Source organism: Adiantum capillus-veneris, chromosome 12 (assembly GCF_014529385.1).
Source record: "Adiantum capillus-veneris isolate H3 chromosome 12, ASM1452938v2, whole genome shotgun sequence".
In the NCBI taxonomy this organism is placed as follows: domain Eukaryota; kingdom Viridiplantae; phylum Streptophyta; class Polypodiopsida; order Polypodiales; family Pteridaceae; genus Adiantum; species Adiantum capillus-veneris.
This window is the reverse complement of record NC_140942.1, coordinates 128,817,982-128,833,653: the sequence shown is the minus strand read 5'-3', so window position 1 is coordinate 128,833,653 and position 15,672 is coordinate 128,817,982. Positions and strand designations below refer to the sequence as shown.

General features: G+C 40.2%; 1 protein-coding gene across 1 annotated transcript; it reads right to left on the bottom strand.

Annotated features, from left to right (window-relative positions):
- Positions 1 to 8,505: 8,505 nt before the first annotated feature.
- LOC147446496 (tetraspanin-2-like) lies at positions 8,506 to 10,298 on the bottom strand. Its single transcript, XM_086525710.1, has 2 exons — positions 9,421 to 10,298; positions 8,506 to 9,133 (listed from the first exon to the last, which is right to left on the bottom strand). Exons 1-2 carry the CDS (start codon positions 10,021 to 10,023, stop codon positions 8,795 to 8,797), a joined length of 942 nt encoding a protein of 313 aa, XP_086381836.1. The 5' UTR covers positions 10,024 to 10,298; the 3' UTR covers positions 8,506 to 8,794.
- Positions 10,299 to 15,672: the final 5,374 nt, after the last annotated feature.

Genomic DNA, 15,672 nt, shown 5'->3' with positions numbered 1-15,672 from the left:
CTGTCCTCAGTTGCGAAGATAAAAAATATGCAAACCATACTTGTCAAAAATAGTGATTAGTATTCTGTGTTAGAAATAGCATGTTGTAAAATGAAAAATTTATGAAACGAAACAACATTGCTTATGCCTGCTGTCATCCACATACTTCCTATTCTAGTGTCCCATACCACTAGAATAAGGAGTGTATGTCATACCCTGATGAATCCGGATATCATTGGTCACACTCATCATTCAATAATCAATCCTCATCAATCTCGAAAAGCATCATATATCCATTTCAAATCCAAATCCAAATAGCTGCCAACATGTACCCATTACAAATCGAAATCCAAATATCCTTCATTTTGTATACCCGGGTAACAAAATCATACCAGTTACGCTGGTGGCCAGCCATTGCAGCATGATTTCGTGATTGGTGTTGCCTAAATCGGCGAATCTACACCAATAAGACGTGCAGCCTAAATCGGCGAATCTGCACTAATGCTGCCTAAACCGAAGAATCTGCATTGGATATTGTTTAAAAATCATGAATCTGTAGTTTATCAATGTGCTGCCTAAATCGGCAAATCTGCACCAAGATGAGTATTTACACACTACCTAAATCGGTGAATATGTGTGTCCGTGAGACTAGGATAGGCATAAAAATATAACAATTATCACAGGTATAAGATCAATTTGGAGCATGTTTGAGTAGAAGGGTACTTACAAAGTGTTGTTCACTATCCCAGAGCACCTTAGCTCACACGAGTAGCTACATAACTTAATAACAAATCCTCTTCAATATCCAGTGCAAGCACTGGCCATAACTTTAGAGATGGGTAATGGCACCTGCTATAAGAGAATATATATATATATATATATACAAAATATCTTTTTTTTTTGTTGAAATTGTCCGATGTTTTTATTCTTATTGAAAACTGCTTGAGTTGGTCTCCCTAATTATATGTATCAAGAAAACAATTGATAAAGAAATGGAGAGGGTAAGTATTAGCATGGTAGTATATCAAGCGAGTGCGTCATAGTATAACCACAGGTGAGATGGATCGTAATGAGGAGATCTTAAGACAAATGATAGAAATAAATACTTTTTGGAACTGACTCATTAAAGAAAATTAAAAAGCAATAGAAAACATTGAGAAATATGTACCTAGGGGTGGTTCAAGGAAATGGGGAGGAGTCAAATTGTTGAATGCTAAACAAGTGCTTTAAAAGTGAAGGTTAGTAGCAAAATCATCATTTGGTTAATGTCAATCAAGATAAACAATTGGATTATATAACAAAATTTATAGACTAAACTAAAATACAAATGTTAAGCCACTTTCAATGCAATTATGATCAATATAAACTTCATAACTTTGTAGTGTGCATAAGGTTTAGATCCCACAACATTGTATAACAGCAAGTTGTGAAGGAAGCATGCAAAAATTATAGACCGAAGATCAGTATCAATTTTACAAAGTTTGCAAAAAGAAGTAAAAGATTCTTTAGGAACGCATTATATACTTTGTGCAAAATAATCACAATTATTTTCCATTCTCAATATACATTAATAGTGTTTTATTTGGAAGACTTGTTAAAGGCTTCTATGTCGCTAATGAATACATACAACTTACATATTGAGATGTCTATAGCGAGGTGCTAGTCTTGCTAATGGATCAGACATACAGCTGTTGTTTTGAAGGTAACGTGACTTTCATTTATAATTAGAGGTGCTGGAAGGCATGTAACATGTAGCAAGCAGGTGCATACACCCACTGAGTTGTTTCTTAACATAAAAAGGAAGAAAATGGAAGTTATTCCTACGTTGAAGACTAGGTGCTAGCCTGTATAATGGAAGAGGAGGGGGAGGGAATACTAGCAAAGGCCAGGATTTGCCAGTTGTGTCAGAAAGAGCCAAAGATAGAGTTGCGTATGTCAGTGTCCATTATACTATGAGATATGAGACCACTTTCATTGTCCATTTAGTCAGGATCAAATATTTCTCGGGCTGTTTTTGCTAGAGTTGGGCAGACACTAGGAGAGTCTCTTGAGGAGATGAGACAATGGGATAAATTTACAGATTATAAAGGATGGTGCTTGGATCCTCAGGGCAACCCTTATCCAATGTTGTGGCCATCAACATACTAAAGACCTTTCGGGCACATATGTTGGATTATTTTTCAAGCTTTAGGGTCTCAACAAATTTATATGTAGCCTTATTTGGTAGGATACACTGTCCTCCAAATTTCCTTTTGTGCTTCAGCTCTCGTGTCTCCTTGCGAAAAGTGTTGAGCTCTTTAGTTGTGGAAACCTTGGATTTCTTGTGATAGAGAAATCCGAACACAATTCCAATTAGAGCAGTAGTGAGCTATAGCTCTTGCTCATGGCAGTGATAGTGGCTATCTATGCTACTCATTTACAGGACTCTCATATGGATGATCTTGCTTCTGGGTAGTTGTCCTCGCATTGCCATGCTTGTGTTGTCCTTATCTGCTTCCTTGCTCTTACAAATCTATTGGTTTTAAAATTAGATTGCTCTTTTCAAACATTTCCTTTTTATCAACATTCTCCAAGTCAACTCTAAATTGTAATAGTTCCTTCTCAGGATTCGTCATATGAGAACCGATCACTGGGATTTTTACTGTCTTCTCAGGACTCTACACACTACAACCAATCATTGGGATTCCTGCTGTCTGTGCCATTATATCTACTGGCAAAAGCTTTTGATTGACATGAGCAGCCAAAATCCTTTGCTCTTGCCATTCGTTTACTTCTTTGGCTTTCGTGTTACCTTTCCAAACCACCCTTTGCTTTGCCCACTTTTGGCTCTCTTTTCTTTGCTTGGGTTGACTGACTGGCTCTTTTGGTATTTCTTCAATGACAACACTAGATCTCCTAGTGCTCACGCGTGTTGGTATAGGCTCTGCCATCTTTTCCTCGATCACTTGAGCCTTCACATTTTTGGGACATTATGCTAAAAAGTACTCACACTTACCACATGTATAACAATAAAAATCCCACCTTATAAAATATATTCTTCCTCTACCTCTATTCTAGTATCTTTCTCTCGCAGCCATTCCATTAGTACTGGCTCCATTTTTTGGGTTCTCAGAAACTTATTCTTGCTTACCAGGTTTGAGGTTGGTCAATACAATCACTCATACATCCTTTCCTTCTTTAAAATGGGGTATCCAAATTTTGTAGATATTCTATACATGATAATAATTTTTACAATACGTACATTGAATGCATTTGTCAGTGTGATGGTGATTTGATTTGCATCTAATACAACATGTCTTTTACCTTTCTTAGTGAGAGTCTGATCTTTAAAATCTCAAAATTTTGTGTTTAACAGCTCTTCAATTTTCTTTGTCAAGGCTCCTTTCTCCCTATTTTTGAGTTGTTCTTCAGAGTGATTGTTGTTAGATGAATTTGAACTTGATAATGTATCTTTTGAAGAGAATTCACTGGAACTTGCGTTGGTTTTAGGCTCTTGGTCTACTAGTTGAGTTTAAGGGCTCTCCAAACCAAGCCATTGACTTTCTTGGTTGGAATTGGTACTTCTTGCTTCCTTAACTTCTTGCTCTCAAAAACTAGGCTCTCATTCTTTTTCAGATGGTGGCCCATGTAATTGCTTAGTGAGCTCCTTATTTTTCTCTACATAGCTCCTTGTTGTATTTTGTCTAATTCACAAAGGATTTCTTTATCCCCTCTATTCTTGCTATACTCCAAAATAAAAGCCTTCTTCACCTTACTATAACTTCTCAGCCCTCATGTTGATAGTGATAGTATAACTTTCATCTTTCAATGTTTGAGGGCATTACCCTGCCCATTCTTCACATCGATATGCTTGAGGTCAGTATATTGTTTGAAGGTTTGAATATGGACATCAAGGTCATCCTTCCTACTATCTCTAATGTTGGGAAAAAAACTTGAGCTCATCGACCTTCTCTTTCCATTTGGGTTTGACCCAATAATCAACATCTATGTCTATTAATATTTCATGACCTTTTCTTTTGCTTGATTCTGTCTCCTTAAATCATTGGCATCAATCGTGACCTTAGCTTTGCCTTTTCTAGGAGAGTTTTGAGCACTGTGTGAATAAGAGTGTCTCTTAGACTTCTCTGAATGCCCTCTCCATGAATACTCAGACTATCCTGAAGCTCATTGTGCTTTAACTTCTCTCATGCTTGGGTCCACTTCTGTATCCTCACCCTGAGAACATGGCTAAAGATCATCACAGTATTTCTCTGATCCTTAGACATTAGTATTGATGTGATTCTTATTTTCGGTGAACACTCTAGTGGTTATGTTTCTTTGTGTTGGACAATGTATAGTCATTGTGAATAGCTGACTAACTTTGAGTCCCAACTTGGGAGATTGGTTTTGTCAAGAGCTTTATATCACCATTGTGATCGCCAAAATGGAATGATCCACAGCTTAACAATTACTTCCAAAGTTATACTCGGAGGGATTGGACATGAAATTTGACTGTCATGTGAGATTATCAAGTTTGATATCAATTGCCATATGAGACGATCAAGTTCATTTATCAGATGACATCGAATCACACAAAGAGTAAACCCAATTATTCGACAAACAAATTCAAATGAACCTGGCACCAGACCTTAGACAAATGTTGGACCCAAATGAATAGAAAGTTCAAATCATAGAGATGTTGAATGAGAGACATCTCAAAACGTAGTTCAGATTATAGCTGGATACAAATAATTCATATTCAGATCTAGACTTAGTGATACAATGGTAGATGAGTCTGGAAATGACTACTTGGGATACAATTGGCTAACAATAGCCTCTCTTAAGCTCTCGTAAGACTTGTACAAGGATTGCAAAGACCAACTCAGTGTTGTAAGGGCATAAGGGTCCCAAAATGAGATTAATGGGTCATATTTATGAGCGTCACCCCTCGATCTTTGAGTGTTCAACCAACATATAGTATAGAACATTGCCACCTTTGTATGGGATATGCTGCAACACCTCAATATGGGAATGTTCCCAACATCTACATCGGCATATAAGGAGACAAAATTATTTTTGTCTAGCTATACGAAGGGGGTGGTGTGGGATAGAGTGGCATCGACAATTAGTGTAGATAAAACCAAGGACATGTACATGACTTATACTCAAGGTGGTGAGTTATAAAGTGGAAGGTATAGGAGAAGAGTAAACATAGAGAATGGTCACACATGGTCAACCATCATTCTAAATCAATGAAATAAAAACATATGAGACTATGAAACGAAGGTTCAAGGTACCCATTGAAAAATGAAAAATCAAAGAAGTGAAGAGCGTGCGCTGCATGCCCAATGCAAGGGAGAACAAGACCAGACATGAGCACGATGTGGGTGGAGCTCTGAGTGAGGATCAAAATACCTCACTACTTTTTATTGTTATATATGATCAAAAGAATAGATAAGGTTAGTACGGTTACTGTGATGGGTGTCTAGCCATTTGGCATGAACCCTAACAATCTTCCACTTGAAAGCCAACGTGGCCCAAGTGGCCTATGTATGTACATTTGTACAACCGTGAAGCATCCAAGTGGAAACCGTGATGCAATGTGCAAACCGCTATGAGGGTAGGCTCTTTTTAAGAGCATCTGCAAGGTTGTCATCCATATGAACCTAAACTAGCTCAATGTGCTTGCTAGTCAATGTGTCACATATGGCATGATAACGGACTTCTATGTGTTTTGACTTGGAGTGAAACACGGGATTCTTTACTAACGCAGTCGCACTCTTACTATTACACTGCAACATTGGAGTTTGAGTAATGCTAAGATCTCCCACTAGGCAAGCTAACAATATAGCTTCCTTGCTAATTGCCACATACTCTATCTTTGTGGTGGAAGATGACGTACAGTTTTAGAGACATGATCTTCATCACATGTATACTCTAGCAAATAGAAAAACATAGCCAGCCATGGATCTTTGACTTTCACACAACCTGCATAATCTGCATCGGTGTAACCCACAATGAATACATCACTATTCCTAAAATGCAAGCACTTTGTCTATCATACCTTTGAGATATCTCAAGATATGCCTCACGTCCATCAAGACAAGTTCCATGTCCTCAATGGATACTAGTTCAAGCACAAGGTACAATGTAGTCATCTTGACTACTCAAGAGAAAATTTCATCAAAATCCATGCTTTTATTTTGCTTGAAACCCTTAGCAACCAATCTAGCCTTATACTTAGGCTCGGGATCTTCTGCCATGTACTTCTTCTTATACACCCATTTGCAAGGCAAGACATGTTTACTGTCTGGCTGCATGATGACTCTCGCTTTCTCTCTCTAAACGTGGCTGGGTCTTTTTCTCTTCTAGAGCATGTTCTCTCTCTCTCTCTCTCTCTCTCTCTCTCTCTCTCTCACACACACACACACACACACACACACACACACACACCGCAACATCAGATCCAATTGTATGATTTGGAAGCATGGTGTGTGTTCCCATTCTTGCAAGACGTGTTGGCCATGGCGGGCTTCATAGACATATGACAAATAAGCAAGCATATGTGTGAATGCTTTGGAGGCCGCCATTCATGCAGCTCCTCACTCTCTTCACTCTCATGCATGCTCAACTTTATCTGTTGCAAGCTTTAGCTTATGATATATATCCTGTGTGTGTGTGTGTGTGTGGTCTTGGGAAGTCATATAGTCCTTGCACTCAAATCTAGCAGAGGAGAGGGGCACAATATAGAAGTAGGCATCGAGCAGAGGTATGTTGCAGGAAGAGGAAACATGGAGGGGCATACTTGTGTATACGAGCACATCGAGATGGGTTGCTATAGGCAGGGGAGGATCGATCTACGTAGGGCTGTGTGATGAAGATGGAGGAAAGGTGAGAGATGGGCGAGGATGGAAATATTCCCAATTGTTGAATTTTATTTAGAGTGGAGCTAGTAGGTGAGACGAAGTAGCAAGTAGGCATGGCCTTGCTATCAAGCAACTAATTTATGAGATGGGCAGGGTGGGAATATTCCCAATTATTGAATTTTATTTAGAGTGGACCCAATAGGTGAGACGAAGTAGCAAGTAGGCATGGACTCGCTATCAAGAAACTAATTCATGGGATGACATGAATTTTCTAAGGTAGCCTCAAGGCATGCAATCTCTTGTTTAAAGTGGTAAGTGTAGTCTATTCGTCGTATATGTAATTCTTAAACAAACTAAAACTAGAATAGATTAACACAGGGATATAGCCAAAGTGATGTAGCTATTTCATTCCCTTCTCATTCATATGACCAAGTTGGCTATGCCACAACTCAGTAGAAGGCATATCAGTTCATAGATAGAATTCTCTTTCACAAAAGAGACATACAAGGAATATAACGAGCCATACTTTTGGCCTTTGAGCATGACCGAGTTACCTTTTCTTATAATCCAAGAACCATTGCCAAACACTATAGTGTATCCAAGATCATCAAGATGCCTTGCTGAAACCAAGATCTTAGTTAGCTTTGGCATATGGCACATGTCTAACACCTTGCAGCATGAACTCAGTACCATTACGCATATGCAAATTCACATCTCCAATGCCACATATCTCAAGTTGATGAGAATCACCCAACTTAATTGAAACATGTGTGGAAGCATAACTGGAGAACCACTCCTTATAAGACAAAAACTGGCACATAAGTCAATAATACAATCCTGCACATGGCATTTGTCAAGAGCTAACAACACCTTTAGACTCAAATCAAAAGAGAAGACTAGTACGTCTGACGGTGTGGAGACTCAATGACATTGAGCTTCTCTATCTTCACACTACTCTTAAAATGTAGAAAAATTACGACAATGACTTTGCCCTTCTCCTTTCACGTAAGGAACAACATCAACATGTGGAGACTCAATGACGTTGAACTTCTCTATCTTCACACTTCTCTTAGGAGGTAAAAAGCTACAATGGGTTTTCCCTTCTCTCCTTGCAACAAACAATAATCCTTGTTCATGTGTTTTCGTATGACAATGGTAGCATTCAATGTTCTTTGTGTCATGTCCACGACTCTTGCTACGTGCATTCTTGTAATCCTAAGAACGATCGCGACTGCGACTACCACTTTTCTGTCTTTGATTGTTTTTCTTGCTACTTTCACTATCCATATATGCATCACCATGCCCACTAGTGTTAAGAGATTAAAGTCGAATCTCTTCCACGAGCAAAGCACTAGTAACATCACTGAAAACAAGCTTGCCCTTAAAGACAAAGTTATTAATGGTAGTGTTAAAAGTATCCCTATAAAGCCAAAAATATACTAGTGAATGAGTTAGATTTAGTGTGTGAGGCTATGTGAGTATATCGATACTTAATACACTTGTATTGTTGCTTCTTTGCTCATGAAAAAAAAAACTTATAAATTTTTACAGTGGGCCTCAAAATGTTTTAGGTAAAGCTTTGAAAGACTGGCCACCATTATTTGTTCACTTGAAAATTTATGTTTCACAAAAATGAAATTGACCACTTCCTTACAAAAAAGAAAAAGAAATTGACCTTGGAAGTTTGCAATTCCACAAGTCGATGGACTTTGGAAAAAAGCTTCAAAGTTTTATTGGAAGCACAGGCACAAATGTAACACAACTCATTCAGAGAAGAAGAAGAGAAAGGGAGAAAGAGAGTGTGTATGTATGATACAATTTATTTGGCTGGGAAAAGAATGGATGTAGGGCCTAAGCTCATGTGAGTACCCAAAAGCATAAGTATAACAAAGCATACAATTTGTTTTTGTGTGTGTGTGTGTGTGTGCACAGAGGAGGGAGGGGAGGGCAGGTGGGAAAGAGAGATCTCTTTAAGTGAGAGATGAAGCATGGGGGCGTGCATTGACGGAATGGGCGGTGCTGTAGAGAGTTTTGTGGGCAAGCGCTTGTAGGAAAGAAAGCCAAGCTAAGACGTACAGGACGCCAAGTGCAACCAACATGGCTAGGGCCACCTTGGCTGCCTTACGCCAATCCTTGTTCACCTGTCGGATCACACCGGCTTTGCATGAATCACAATTGTAGCACAATTGCCATGGATCATTGCTCCATCGACCGCAATCCATATTTGCCCCTGCTGTTGTCGGATTCACCCAGTTCGTCGCATTCACATATGTGTAGCAACATGCAGTGGGTGGCTTACAACATCCGGACTACATTCATGTCAATGCAAGTTGAGGTTAGCTATCATCTCTCTCTCTCTCTCTCTCTCTCTCTCTCTCTCTCTCATGCACACGCGGACACACACACACACACACACACACACACACACACGAATCTTTCCTTTACATTAAATAAAAACAAACACACACACACACACACACGAATCTTTCCTTTACATAAAATAAAAACAAACACACACACACAAGCTATGAAAATTGTAAAGTATTGTGTTTAAACTAAAAAATGCTATAAGCTAAGCTTGTGCACAATGTGCTACCTCGATATAGGAGAGCTTGCTATGCCACATGATGCTCTGAGATGGGTACTTGTTGTTCATGTTGTTGCAAACTTGGTCCTTCATGAGACACTTCTTGATCTTGTTCCAAGTGTGGTGGTGGTTCATTTTATGCCTCATCCAATGAGAGTAGTCATTCAATTCATACTCTTTAAAGTTTGCACCCCACACTCTATGGCCCTTGCTGCCCCTTGTCACTACAAATGCAAATATTGTAAATGCCAATAACAACAAAATTAGCAAGGTCAATAGACATATGTACACCCATAGTAGAAATGCTCTCCTCCTCAATGCCCCCACCAACCCTATCAAGGACACCACCATCATCACTATCCCAATCACTATGAGTGGCCATTGTAGAAAGCGCAAACAGTCTGCATGATGTCGTGCAGCGAGCCAGATTCCCACCACGAGTATTGGTATCGATAGTAACAAGGTGGCTAAATTGATTAGAATTAGTGGCAGATTCTTGCGTTGCATTGGGTGTGGACGGGTTGCTCCATAGCCCGTATTTGTGAATTGATGTGGTGGTACTTGTGTGTCTTGGGGACGAGGTGGCATGGTCGATGGTTGGCGGAATGCCATAGCAACCACAAAGTGTAAAGAAGTGACAACAAAGAGCCGAAAAACGGGGTGAATCAAAATGAGCGTTCACAAGAGATGGCAAAGAGGGTGTGGTGTGTATACAAGAGGGGTGACGAGGAGGAGAGAAGGTGTGGAAAATGGCATGAGGGGGTGATAGAGGTTGAGATGGAAGTGGAGGGAAAACTTAAGGATGTCAAGTGTGTGTGTGTGTGTGTGAGAGAGAGAGAGAGAGAGAGAGAGAGAGAGAGAGAGAGAGAGAGAGGGCTTTAAAACTGAAGGATGTGGAGTGTGTGTATGTGTGAGAGAGGGAGAGGGCTTTAAAAGGCTCTGAAATGGAGGCGCCCGCCCCCAATGGGCAGCAATGCAAGCAATCCCCATGATCCAGCAACTTAACTTGTGTCACAAAAGAACCCAATTACACGTTAATCGCACAAAATATGAAATCGAGTGGAGAAAAGCTTCGAAAGCTGCGCGTTTTTGATACCAAAACCAGACGACTTGAGCTGTACAATCTTCATTTGTCGATTCGTAGGAATCAATCCACCCCAGCTGCATTTTAGTAGTCTGCGAAGAGCGGGTGTGTATTGGATTCGTAACTTGTCCTTGCTAGACGCCTTCCACTTTACTCCATGCTTCTTTAGAGTAACTCTAGGAATCGTGTGTGTGTGTGTGTGAGAGAGAGAGAGAGAGAGAGAGAGACCCCACACTGAAGGCCACTGGGTCATTAAGTAGTTAATGAGCATCAAGAAGTGAGGGAGCCTATCAAATATTCCAGTATTATAACTCATTGACGACACACCCCCTTCCCTCGAGCCATGACACTAAAGGGTACGAGGTCCTTAACCCAAGCAGTGGGATCAACAGCTACCATACATATATGTAGGTCTCAGATCCCCATCCCATCTAACAGGTTCCATGCTAAAATTTGAAAAAATGTTACAGTTGGTTATTGTAATTGGAGCACCCACGGTCACCTTTACGACTAGGTTACGAGCATGGTGGCCATTCATTCATAAATCCTTGAAGCTATTCTCTAATCTTTACGACTAGGTTACAATCATGGTGGCCATTCATTCATAATTCCTTGAAGCTATTCTCTAATCTTTACGACTAGGTTACGATAATGGTGACCATTCATTCATAATTCCTTGAAGCTATCCTCTAATCTTGTAGCCACGACTTGCACAATCATTGAATCTTTGACATATTTATACGCCTTTGCCCTATTACTAAATCATGCCTTTATACCGGCTCTATCTTTAGGCAAGTATTGAACTTGCATGGAGCTATCTTTGACTCTACTGTTGCCGAGATAACCAACTCGTCTGGGGGTTTGGTGCCTACTGTGTGTACCCCTTTTTTTTATATAAAAGAAAACTCAATGTATTATCCCCTCCCCTTTTTCCTTCACGCCATCTACCAAATTCCCATTACTACTTTCTTTTTTCCAAATCATAGGCACTGGGTCTATACTGGGTCTCATTAATTAATTAGTTCCCGAGATTCCGCGGCGAGATTACCGGCATAAGCAAAACTGCAGCTTGCTCCGCTTCCCACAAGCTGCCCTGCTTCTGCACCGACGCGCTCCCAACATGACTGCGAGACGCCCTCCCAACAAAACACAAAACGCTCCGAGCCATCGCTCGCCAGGCTTTGTATTGAGTCTGCATTTAGCGCAGTCGTGTGACAGCCCAGTTCACCGATGCGGTGCTCTCTCTCGCCTGCCCTCGCAAGCATCCCATCGTCTTGCCCAAGAACCAACAGCTATGCACGCCCACGTGCATGGCAAACACACCCAGTTGCCTGGCTCTGCCAGCTGTCCAGCGTAGCTCACCCATGCGGTGTTCTCTCTCGCGTGGGGCTCGCAAGCATGCCATCGTCTTGCCCAACAGCGAGCAGCTACGCACCCAGTTGCCTGCCTCTGCCAGCAAATAGTCCCAACTACTGACACTCAAGGAGTGACCATGCTCACGAGGAAAAAAGGAGCGGACAACGATCGACTAGGCGTACTTGATGTGAAAGAGAGTGGAAGCCGCTCATGAGGTATCCGTCCCTCCACCCTCCTACTCACCATGCAACAAAAATATCTCCTCTCTCTCCCCCTCGACCTGACACACGCCGTGTGGTCACTGTCACGCGCCACCTCAAACCTCTAACGTTTTCGTTTAGCTTTCAAATCGCATCTTCGCTGATACCCTATAACTTGACCTGCTTACAAAATTAGGACCACATACTAGTGACAATTGTGCACCCATAGAAGTGAATGAAATTTTTTTAAATAGCTTACAAATTAGAATGTAATCTTAGCACAAAGTGTGGAGAACTTTGGACATTTATAATCTAGGAAATAGATCCATGATGCATATGCACTAGTGCTGACAGATTTAGTTTGAAGTGACCTAAATCAAGATTCGTAAGAAACTTGCTGCGTTGGTTTTTGATGCATGTACATAAAACTTAGAGAACCTAGTCTACCCTTTGAGAAGTATAATCTTTTGAGATGCCACATGGCATGAGGTTACCCCACATGTGAAAGAGTCACTAAAGGTTTGGTGGTATTTATATAGAGTCAAGGCCATTCACTTGGTATCGCAGGGGGGGGGGGGGGGGAAGAGAGAGAGAGAGAGAGCTTTCTTTGTGGGCATGCTGGTAGGCATCGCTGCCTTCATGCGATCTACACGTGCTACAAGTATATTGTTGCCTGTTAATGGTTGTCATTGCTTGACGGTGTCATTGTTCTATCGTCGCCCATTGTGAACCCTTGGGGAAGGGGGAGGGGTTTCCCACCCAGGCACCCTCCCCGGGGCAACACCCTTATGTTGGAGATGTTACACACTACACATGAACAATAGCATGGAGAAAAAGGAAACATGCTTAAAATAATGAAACCTTTTTTTATTTTGCAAAAGAAGAAGAAAACGAAAAAGTTTGCGAGCAGTTTTAACACAAAAAAATATGTATCAAAGAAGTAAGAGCGTCAAATTTTTGTGGTGTATATGCGATTGAGAGTGAAGAGTTTGGCAAAGAAAAGGGAAGAAAGGAGAGGAAGTGAACGCTCGACAATTGCTCTCTTTTGCTCTTATACAAGAAGGGAAGGAGGGAATTTTATTTCTCGCTCTCGCTCAATCTTTCTCTCTCCATTGGTAAGTTGAAGACAAGGAAGATGAAGAAATTGAAAGTCGATTGGAAGTTTTGGCTTCGGCTTGCTCTTCTTCTCTAGTGTACGTCACATGTTGCAAGCTGTCCTAGTGTTTTCCATCGGTACTGAGCATAGACATGGCCCCATTTGTGTCAAATTCTTATTCTCAATTTCAATTTCTATTAGCGATATAGTTTCTAGTTTTAGTTTACAATTTGCACACTGTCTCTTGTGTTTTTGTTCTTCTCAATCACTCTCCCACAGCCAGGGGCCCGGTGCCTTCCCAACTCCTCTCCCAAACTGCTTAATCCCCAAACATCTTTTGTGAATTTGACATGAAGCAAGTTGAGGTGTGAATTTGTGATTGTGAAGATGTCTACGCTGCAAGAGGCAGCCATGCAGCAAATGAGGCAAAAATTTGCTGCTTACATGCAACAACACAACAAGCCACCCATAAGCAATTTTATCTCAACGAATGAATTTGGAAGGCTGAGCGAGTAAGGCTTTGCAAAATGGGCACTTTCTTGAAGATTCTCAAAGAATGACAAGCACATTTTTATGAAGTGGGTACAAAAGGAAAACAAGGGCTTATATGCACAAGAGTTGTTACAAAAGTTTGAGAAAAAAATTGAGCAGTTATCTACAATAGAGTAACAAACGATGAAGCCAGAAAGGGTGAAGTTATTTATTTAAGCGGTTGATCAACGACCTCAAAAGAGTTTGGTGCAGCTACTTGAAGATCTAGCAAGTGAGTTAAGCTTAACTTTTGACTGGAAAATGGTTTTTGAAGCAGTAAACATGATTGTGAAACGAGAAATGAGGGTGAACAAGCTGGTCATAATCAACCCTATGGATCTAATTGGAAAAGAACCGGTAGAAAAAGTGAACCCCTACAAAGCCTAAGCTGGAGAAGCCGATCCTTGAGAAAGTGATAAAAGGTATACCGGAATTAAACTTAAAATTGAAAGTTGTAAGACTAAGTACAAGGGATTCTACATCGAAGCTCAAGCAACATCCTCCTCGTAGGGATAGGGATGGTAGATGCATGTGGTGTGATAGTTTGATTATGCACGTAAAGATTGTGAATAATTTGATGAAGCCAACAAAAAAACATAGTTCTTTGGAAGGATAGGAGGATCCATTTCAGGGAAACTAGAGAGCCTATTCATTTGAATTAGGGAGGAGGTGGATGAAGGAATGGATGGAAGAGATACAAGTTAATATTGCTCTTGTTGAAGCGGAACCTTTTGAACTATAGTTTCATGATTAGAAGGATGATGAAATTGTTAGAGCTAAGGGCAATTTATGGCCTTATGTTTTAGAAATGATCAAATTAGGTAAGGTGGCTCTTAGAAAGCTATGTCAAGTTGGAAATTATATTCGAAAAGTACATGGTAGTTAACTCTAGTTGATCCTCTTTTGGTGTATGCGTTTATTTGTAAGTCTCAAGTTAATGAAGCTATAGTGAAAGAGAAGCATAAGAGGGATGAAGACAATGCATATATCGTCAAAGAGGACTAGAAATTCCAACAACAAAAAGGAAGGGAAGTCTATTTCTGGATTAGTTCCACAAGGTAAGCTCAGAGGACCTTTTTATAAATTGAAATTGGATATTGAATTGGCAATAGATTTAAATCAGGTTTTTGAGGAGCATCTCCTCAATAGCAAGGTGGAGCTCACAGTAAATGACATCTTGGGGATAGCCAAGTGCAAGTTTCATGAAGAAATCATTGACATCATTAACATAAAATGCCAAGTATCAAGTGAACAGAAACTTATTTTGATCAAGATTCAAATGATTCGACATTTTGAGTCGACTTTGGATGCTTATGAAAAAGAATTTGAAGACGACGGGTCCAAAGTTGTGATGGCTTCAAATCAAATTACACTTGAAATAAAATATGTTCATTTTAATGATGATGGAGGTGAAGAAATTATGCCCATCGTTTTTTCAAGGTTTTGAATAAAATGTCATGTCTATCAAAAAAAGAATCTCAAAAAATCTTTGTGAGGGCCTCGTATGCAAACAGTGTAGAGGTTTTAAAAATTGTCTCTTATACTTTTGAGCTTATCATGATAGATAATGAACCGAAAAAGAGTGGTCGTGTAAAATAATATACAATGAATTCCTCGTAAATCTGTATATTGTGCAACAAATAGCTTTGGGTAAGATGTGCATAATTGCACTTAGCTTTCTATCTCCTACTTAGTCAAGTCTTCTTCTCCCAACATACCACAAGCATCCCCTACATCGATACGGGATCGATACCATCAACTTGAGGCTACATATCTTTTTCTATATTGGATGTATTTATATAGACTCCAAATAGGCCTGCATCAATCTTCAAAAGATCATTATCACTCTCCTCTTCTTTTGTACCTATACAACCTTCATCATAGGAAGTCTCTTTCTCGTACTCATTAGTTGTCGTTGAATCTCCACTGTCTTCAACTACCATTGGATGGAAATGTCTCTCTTTGGTCTTCAAATCCAATACCACCTGCCACCT